This window comes from Hippopotamus amphibius, chromosome 1 (genome assembly GCF_030028045.1).
Source record: "Hippopotamus amphibius kiboko isolate mHipAmp2 chromosome 1, mHipAmp2.hap2, whole genome shotgun sequence".
NCBI classification, from domain to species: Eukaryota; Metazoa; Chordata; class Mammalia; order Artiodactyla; family Hippopotamidae; genus Hippopotamus; species Hippopotamus amphibius.
Genome location: NC_080186.1, coordinates 116,363,722 through 116,373,291, shown reverse-complemented (window position 1 = coordinate 116,373,291; position 9,570 = coordinate 116,363,722). Strand labels below are relative to the sequence as shown.

At 37.0% G+C, this 9,570-nt stretch overlaps 1 protein-coding gene across 1 annotated transcript; it reads left to right on the top strand.

Moving 5' to 3' along the window:
* Positions 1-3,016: 3,016 nt before the first annotated feature.
* On the top strand, positions 3,017-4,309 carry LOC130840753 (small proline-rich protein 2E-like). Its single transcript, XM_057716612.1, has 2 exons — positions 3,017-3,053; positions 3,752-4,309. Exon 2 carries the CDS (start codon positions 3,773-3,775, stop codon positions 4,019-4,021), a length of 249 nt encoding a protein of 82 aa, XP_057572595.1. The 5' UTR covers positions 3,017-3,053; positions 3,752-3,772; the 3' UTR covers positions 4,022-4,309.
* Positions 4,310-9,570: the final 5,261 nt, after the last annotated feature.

Below are 9,570 nucleotides of genomic sequence, written 5' to 3'. Positions count from 1 at the left end.
GTCCATCTTTTCTACCCACTCTTGCGTCACATAAAACTATTTTTTCTGTTCATTTTTCATTGACATAGGCTATTTTTGTGTCCTTGAAGTTGGCTTTTGTGTATAGCAAAGATGATTTGAGGGCTACATTGATTTCTAAAATTAACACTCAATTTATTTGCTACAATGTACAGTACTGCTTTTTTGTGGGCTTTAAGTTCCCATAATTTAATATTATTTTATCAATATAGAATTTGATTAAAATTCTAGAAATTTTAATAATTTTTTTCAAGGGATCTTTGGAGAACTGCTTGTTCCATTGAACAACTTTAGTTAATGAAGTGTTTGTAAACAACTTAAACTGAAGTTGCAAAGTTGATACACCCAATTTTTAAGTACTTTAACTCTTTGACAAGTATAATCGCAATACATACTTGAAGAAAATTTTTACATATCTTGATTTTCATGTTTCTTAAATATGTCAATACTGTTTAGAAATCCAACCAAATACCATTATACCTTGCATCTTAAAATCAGTTCTAAATAAATTATATATATATATATCCCACAATCTCTGTCTCTCTGTATGTATTTGTGTGTGTTTTTTGTACTCAAAATATTTATGATTTTGGAAGTTAGATTAGCCTCATAGTTTATATTAAAATATGTATCTGATTAATTTATTTAGATGTGATTTTAAGTTGCAAGATATAATGAAATTTGTATCTCTTTCTCTCTCTCTCTTTAACTATATATATATAGTTAAAATCTGCATTTTCCTTCACAGCCTCTATCTAACTCCCTTCTCTATTTCCTTGGGTTTTGCATTTCTTTGGATCTTTTAGTATATTTTAATGTTCTCTTCCCTGGCTCTAAAGACATATCAATTCCATTCCACAGGATCATTCATATTCTTATGTAATTCCTTCAAAACTTTTTGAAATGTTAGAATTTTAGATGAGAGAATATAAAGTGAAAGCAGTTAGTACAGTGCCTGCTAGATACAAAACATTTAATACACATTATTAATCACATCAATTAACTATTATGATTCTGTTATTACAAAAATTATAATAATCAAATCAGTCTGTTATCAACAGCAAAGTATAGGTGCAGAATGATGTGGGAAATTAGTTTCCATTGTAGTATTCAGTAAAGCTTCATTTGTTAAGTATTCTTCAAGCTGTGCCTTGAAAGATGGGAAGGCTGGAAGAGGGCCTGGACTTTGTAGGGAACGGGCATGTACAGACAAAGGCATGGTGAGTAAGTTTGTGAGGTCAGAGGAACAATTATAGGATGAATTAGAAAGATAGCTAATGCAAGTCCTGAATGGCAGGTGCAGGGCTCAGAAATTACATTTTAATTATTTATGTGTTGGAGCACCATGTAGAATTTGTGAGACCAGTGATATGATTCAAAATCTGGCAGTGAGGAAGATGAAATGAAAACCAAGAATCAGCCTCTTGAAAAAGAAAACAAATATTTTGGTAAAAAAATCCCCAAAACTAATTTTGTCAGACTCTAAAATTGTCTCTTAACTTCCTGGCAGTGAATACCAAACAGAGCAGTGTAATTACTTAGAGTTAAATTGAAAAACCGATTCTGGATTTTCAAGGACATTGGTAAAAGCATTATTATTGCACATTCAATGACAGTTTTCATGTGGTTGTTTCTTATAGCAACCTATGTGTAAAACAAAACACAAGCATAACAAGAGACAACAACATAGTGAAGATGGTTATTTGTGGAGTTAATGCCACCTAACCATGCAGTTTTCCTGCAGTATAACTTAAATCATGGCTATTGAAAGTATTTAGGAGAGTCAACTTATTGCGTGTTCTGGCTTAGAAAAACTTTCCTTGATACAACTCTTACACACCTTTGACAGGGGCTAGAAATCTGACAGCTATACACCAGTTTGAAATTGTACTCTCTAGAATTCTATATATTTTTTTTAAAGTTTTTTTTTTAATAAATTTATTTATTTATTTAATTTATTTATTGGCTGCATTGCGTCTTCGTTGCTGCACACGGGCTTTCTCTAGTTGCTGAGAGCGGGGGCTACCCTTCATTGTGGTGCGCAGGCTCCTCATTGCAGTGGCTTCTCTTGTTGTGGAGCACGGACCCTAGGCACATGAGCTTCAATAGTTGCAGCACATGGGCTCAGTAGTTGTGGCTCACAGGCTCTAGAGCACAGGCTCAATAGTTGTGGCGCACGGGCTTAGTTGCTCCGTGGCATGTGGAATCTCCCAGGGCAGGGCTCGAACCCATGTCCCCTGCATTGGCAGGCGGACTCCTTACCACTGTGCCACCTAGGAAGTCCTAGAATTCTATATTTTTGATGAAGGATGAGTTTAAGTGAATTGGACATCAGGTGAACCTCTGGCAGGGGTGGTCTTCTCCTGTGAAGATGCGGAAATTGGAGTTCCATTTACACTTAGAAGACGGTTGCCAGCACCTGCTTGGAGGTGTGTGTCTAGGGTATCTGTAGGCAAAGGCTGGGTTTCCTTCACAGCTCCTGAATTATGCATTATCCAGTGCTTAACTGATCCCAGAGGAGCTCACTCTGTAAAGCACAGCAGACATGATTTTAGACTGGGAAGTTTTCAAGGCAGGCACTATTCCCTCAATTGTCTAGCCATGATAATAGCAGAGCAATGCTTCTTCGGGTTATCTGACTGTAAGCAGGAACTCCTTGCAATATTTTTCCTGAGAGAAATTGGTAGCAGGATATTATTGTGGGGTTTTTAAGATAATCTGGAGTCTATTTTGCTCACTACTTTGGAGAGCAAAATAGTCTCCAGATCACTGATAAACATCTTCATATATAGAATAATCTGATTTAAGCCAACTGAATTTGAAAGAATGCATGCAAACAAAAGTTTTGTGATGCATGCATGAGCATGGCAAGTCATTTCTGAGACTGCCAGTGGATGGTATTTGGGTTGGGAAGCAAGTGCATCATGCCAGTCCTGGGGTGTTCCCCCTGCTTGGGGCTGCCTGGCCCTTATAAAAGGAGTCTCCATCACAGTGCAGGTATCTTCGTGACACTCAGGCCTTCTTTGGAGCCTCTGGTGAGTACAAATCTAAGAGGTCTTTTTGGCACTTGGGTGGTAGGACTGAACCTGGAGGTAGAATTGACATTATTTTAGCCAATTAGGGCTTCGGACGGGGAAAAGATGACAATGAGGTTTCAGGGGTCAATTTTAGCTGGTATTTGGTGGGTGATCTTGGATGTGATGAGAGAAATGGAGTCAGAGGTACAATCTTAAACCGAAGGAGAGTAAGAGAGATGAGATGCTGTGCTGTAGCCCACCCTACATTAGTTCCAAATGCATCCCTCTCAGAGTTCAATCCCATTGTGTGCTGGGTTTGGGCCTCTGCATTTCTCTTCAAAAGCCCACAGTCAGGTCAGTTAGGACAGCAACCAGGATTTCATGGGAGATGTAAGTAGAGATTTGTTTTGGGATTGGCTACAATTTTAATATGCAAGTTCTCCTTCTCCAGATAATGTTTGTATTCACCAACCACTGCATAGGTAATATTGTCTTTAGAAAGTGGTAGGAGGAGAGATGAACCAGAAAAGACTGAAGATCTGAGGGCCAGAGGGGCTAAAAAAGAAGAGTCAAGCAGCTGCACAAAACTACAAAGCCTCTAGGAGGGTCACAGCGAGTCCTTGGAGATGGGAGGGGTGTGGGCCCAGCTAATTGTTCTACCAATAGGACTGTCTCTGTTATGAACAGATGAGCAGTGTTGTCTGCTTGTATTTCAGCTTCCTCGAGACCCAGGAGAGATGTCTCACCATCAGCATCAGTGCAAGCAGCCCTGCCATCCACCTCCTGTGGTGATACCTAAGTGCCCTGAGCCTTGCCCACCTCCAAAGTGCCCTGAGCCTTGCCCACCTCATCCACACCCACCTCATCCACACCCACCTCATCCACACCCACCTCATCCGCACCCACCTCCACCGTGCCAGCAGAAGTGCCCTCCTGTGCCACCATGCCCACCCTGCCAGGAGAAGCATCCACCCAAGTGCAAGTAAGAGCACCAGATTTCATCAGGACCATGAAACAACAAGATCCAGGCTCTTCCTAGTCCCAGGACTCCACCATCCTCCCTTCAGCCATGGTGACAGACTGCATCATCCTTAACCTACCTGCTGGATTGAAGCTGACAGAGAAAAGGCTTGGTTCCTGAAGCTCATCCCATGTTGTTGGAAGAAAAGCAGCAGGATCACCCCCTGACCTGGCTTTGCCCTCTGCCTGTCTGTCATCTGGGTTGTGATCTGTACCCTATGAGCACTTAGTGTGTGTATTCTTTTACTTCTGCAATAAAGCACGTTTCATGGTCGAGGCCACATTTGTTCTTCTTCTTTTTTGCATTTAGTGTTTTTAATCTCTTCTGTCAACTACAACTATTCTTCTGAGGGTTCCTTTTCATTCCTGTCAATTATTAGAGTTAGACCTTTCCCTCACTGAGTTCTGTTTTGCCTGAAATATGCCTTTTGTATTGGATACATCAAATAATTCCTTTATTGGTTTCAAACTCATTTCTACCTCTTTCTAGCTTGTATAACCCTGAAGAGAAATGAACTCTCAGCCTCAGTCTCCTTTTCTGTAAAAAGTAGGAAAGAATGTATTCAACTCAGTGTACTCATAGACATTAATTTATTCACAAATGTTCCTAATTATCTAACATGCGCCAGGCAGTCTCTTATGCGCTAGGGGTAGGATGATGGTGACCAAAGTCCTTGTCCTTATAAAGCCTACCTTTTTGAGGGGATTTTACACACACCACAAATAATAGTTATGCATGGATGTATGTTAGAGACAATTGTTTAGAAAAGCTCTTCCAAAGTGGCTTTTTGGGCAAAGACCCGAATGAATAGAAGAGTGAGCTGTGAGTAAAGCTGGGGTAAATTGTCCCAGTGAGAGGAGGTGGCAAGTGCTAAGGCAGAGCAAAGTAACAGCAGAGAGAACAGTGATTGAGGGGACACTCTCCCCAAATGAGGTCAGAGAGGCTGGATCTCGAAGATGTGGTAATGATTTTGATGTTTATTCACAGTTTGACAGCCATATTATGCTGATGGTCAAAGGTCTAAAATTTTATATTTATGTAATTCTCAACTATCACATATAATTTGACTCAAAGTACATATGGTTTTCAAAGACATTTTCAACAAAGGTTGAAAGAACTGAGGAATATATTAAACCTCTTTTGCAAGATGAAAATTTATTTTGAAGGGTGTCTCTATGAAAAGTAGATCTATTAGTTTTCCCATCTTAGAGGGAAGTCAACTCCATTAATTTTCATCACCTTATAGGTAACAAAGTGCGTAGGGAATTTTACTCTTGTTCTACCCATGCTAAAAAGAATTGATTTCCTTTTTAGGAGGGTTGACTTTAGATTTTTGAAAAGGGCTCTGGCCTAATATTATTGGTAGCTTTTCCACTCTTTTGTCTTTAAGAAAAACAAAAAATAAAAGCCCTTCATTTTTTGGGGGAGAACACGATCATCACATTCATAAAGTTCATAAACTTCAGCTGTACAGGGTGGGTCATTATAAATTGATTGTTCTTTTAGCTCGAGAGCCACAACTACTGAGCCCACGTGCTGCAACTACTGAAGCTCATGATCCTGGAGCCTGTGATCTGCAACAAGAGAAGCCACTGTGCTGAGAAGACTGAGCACTGCAATGAAGAGTAGCCCCTGCTCTCTGCAAGTAGAGAAATCCTGCGCATGAAGACAATGAAGACCCAATGCAGCCAAAAATAAATAAAGAAATAAATTTATTAAAAATAAATTGATTGCTCTTTTATAGTCAAGAAACTCAAAGTCAGGAAAAATAACATTACCAACCCTTCAAAAGACCCAAGTTTCCTTGTTAAATTACATCCCATACCTTCTTCACTAGATATAATTAAAAGCCTGACTCCAAATAATCACTTTCCTCTTTATGTTTTTTTTTAACCACCAGTATAGAGGCATCTCTAAAAATTATAGTTAAGTTTTTTAGTTTTTTAACTTTATATAAATTGAATTATGCTGCATGCCATCTTTTTGTCTCTCTTCTTCAATTGACACTATGTAGTTTTAGTTTACTCACTAGGGTATTTTAGTATATCATTGTATGGCTATACACACTTCATTTCTCTCTTTGGTCTACTCTCGGTTGATCTTTAAGTCATTTCTTATTTGCATCTGTTAGGAACACTATGACATTTTCTTCATGCCTGCTAGTGCACATGTTCACACATTTCTCTAGGGTATATTCCAAGAAGTACATGCATTTTCTGCTTTGATAGTAATTCCAAACTGTTTTCCAAAATACTTGCACCAATTTAAAGCCCTAACCAGTGGTGTCGTGTATTTTCTGCTTATTGTATTTAAATTAGTTGATCATTTCCATACTTCTGAAAGTTTTACCTGTCTGGTGCATAGTGGGTATAGTGATCCTTCCATGACTTTTGAATAAACACTTTGTTGAGTATCAATGACTTTTAGAGGCTTTAAAATACTTTTATTGGCCATTTGGATGCATCCTTTTTTGTGCAGTGCCTGTTGCCCATTTTTCTATTGAGCTGTCTGTCTTTTTATGACTGATTTTATGAGTTATTTATATGTTTTGGATACTGATTTTTAATAAGAATTTGCCTAACCCATTGTAACTAAGATTTTCTCCTATGCTTTCCTCCAGAAATTGTAGAGTCTTAGATCTTAAGTCTGTGATATATTTGAATTAATTTTTATGTGGTGTGAGATAAAGGTCAAACTTCATTATTTTCCATATCAATAGGTTTTAGTATCATTGTTGACAAGATTATATTTTTGCTCATTGAATTATCTAGACACCTTTGTTGAAAATCATTTGATCACATATGTTGTCAGTCTATTTCTGGATTTTCTATTATAATATATTGATCTCTATGTCTATTTTTATGCTGATAGTATACTGTCTTAATTAGTGCAGCTCTATAATGAAATCTTAAAATTAGTTCTCCAACTTTGATTTTCCTTACCAGAATCATTTTGGCTGTTCCAATTAGTATTCATTCCTACTTACATTTTATAATTAGCTTGTCAATTTCTTTAAAAAAGCCCACTGGCAGTTTGACTAGAATTGCATTAAATATGTAGATCAACTTGGGAAGAACTGGTAACTCAGCAATACTGAGTCCTTTGATCCATGAACAAGGGATATTTCTCCAATTATTTACTGTCTCTCAGTTGCAGGTTTATAGCGCTCAGTGTAAAGGTCTTGCACAATTTTGTTGCCGTTTTCAGTATTATTTTTGATGCTATTATGAATGGTATTTAAAAATTTTATTTTCTAATAGTCTGTTGCTATATATGACTTCTTTTACCATTTCCATTGTTATGACCCTGCTTCAAACTACTTGAATATCTGATTAGTACAATAGTCTCCTTACCATCTTCCTGCTTTGCTTATTTCTCCAACAACAAATGCTCAACACTGTAGCCAGAGTTAATTTCTCAAAGATTATGTCATTTCTCTGGACCAAACCCTTCCTATAAATCAGAATAAAAGTCAAGAGTGTATAGTAATCTAAAAAGCCCAACATGAACTGGAACCCATTCCTGAAACCTACCTTTTTTTTTTTTTTAAATTTATTCTTCTCCAACCTCTCAGAAAATCTTAAGTGGGATCCAGAAATTGGATAGATGTTCAATAGATAGATTGGAAAGATGTCCCATGCTCTTGGATTGGAAGAATTAATAGTGTTAAAATGGCCATACTACCCAAAGCAGTTTACAGACAGTGTGATCCCTATCAAATTACCCATTACATTTTTCACAGAACTAGAACAAATAATCTTCAAATTTATATGGAACCACAAAAGATCCAGAATTGCCAAAGCAATCCTAAGGAAAAAGAACAAAGCTGGAGGCATAACCTTGCCAGACTTCAGACAATACTACAAAGCTACAATATTCAAAAAGGTATGATATTGGCACAAAAACAGACATATAGATCAATGGAACAGAATAGAGAGCCCAGGAATAAACTTAAACCCACACACTTACGGTCAATTAATCATTGACAAAGGAGGCAAAAATATACAATGGAGAAAAGACAGTCTCTTCAGGAAGTGGTGTTGAGAAAGCTGGACAGCCTTGTAAATCAATGAAGTTAGAACACACCCTCACACCATACACAAAAATAAACTCATAAATGGCTTAAAGACCTAGATATAAGACATGACACCATAAAACTCTTAGAAGAGAACATAGGCAAAGCATTCTCTGATATAAATTGTAGCAACATTTTCTTAGGCTGGTCTCCCAAGGCAAAAGAAATAAAAACAAAAATAAACAAATGGAACTTAAAAGCTTTTGCACAGCAAAGCAAACCATATACAAAACTAAAAGACAACTTATGGACTGGGAGAAGATATTTGCAAATGATGTGACAAACAAAGGGTTAATTTACAAAGTATATAATCTGCTCATATAACTCAATATCAAAACAAAACAAACAACCCAATCAAAAAATGGGCCGAAGACCTAAATCAACATTTCTCCAAAGAAGACACACAGATGACCAACAGGCACATTAAAAGATGTCACTAACTATTAGAGAAATGCAAATCAAAGGTACATGAGGTATCACCTCACACAGGTCAGAATGGCCATTATTAAAAAATCTACATTCAATAAATGTTAGAGAGGGTGTGGAGAAAAGGAAACCTTCCTACACTGTTGGAGGGGATGTAAATTGGTACTGACACTGTGGAGAACAGTATACGGAGTTTCCTTAAAAAACTAAAAATAGAGCTACCATATGATCCTCCAATCCCACTCCTGGTCACATATCCAGATAAAAACATGGTCTGAAAGGATACATGCACCCCAATATTCATTGCAACACAATTTACAATAGTGAAGACATGGAAGCAACCTAAATGTTCATTGACTGAAGAATGGATAAAGAAGATGTGAGATATATACATATATGTGTGTGTGAATATATATATATATATATATATATATTTATTTATTTATTTATTTATCATTGTTCAGCCATCAGAAAGAAAGAAACAATGCCACTTGCGGCAGCAACATGAATGGACTTAGAGATTGTCAAACTGAGTGAAGGAAGTTAAACAGAGAAAGATAAATATTGTATGATATTGCTTATATGTGGAATCTAAAAAAATGGTACAAATGAATTTATTTACAAAACAGAAACAGACTCACAGCCTTAGAGAATGAATTTCTGGTTACCATTGTGGAAGGGTTGGGGGAGGGATAGTTAGGGAGTTTGAGATTAACATGTACACACTACTATATTTAAAATGGATAACCAACAAGGACCTACTATATAGCAAATGGAACTCTGCTCAATATTATGCAATAACCCAAATGTGAAAAGAATTTGAAAAAGAATAGACACACATATACGTATAACTGAATCACTTTGTTGCACATCTGAAACTAACACGTTGCTAATCAACTGTATTTGAATATAAAATAAAAAGTTAAAAAAGATTAATTCGGTCCCACTTGTTTATTTTTGTTTTTGTTTTCATTACTCTAGGACATGGGTGAAAGAAGATCTTGCTGCAATTT

Excerpts from the sequence above, each read along its gene's own strand:
- LOC130840753 (XM_057716612.1), top strand. The coding sequence starts at position 3,773 with ATGTCTCACCATCAGCATCAGTGCAAGCAGCCCTGCCATCCACCTCCT.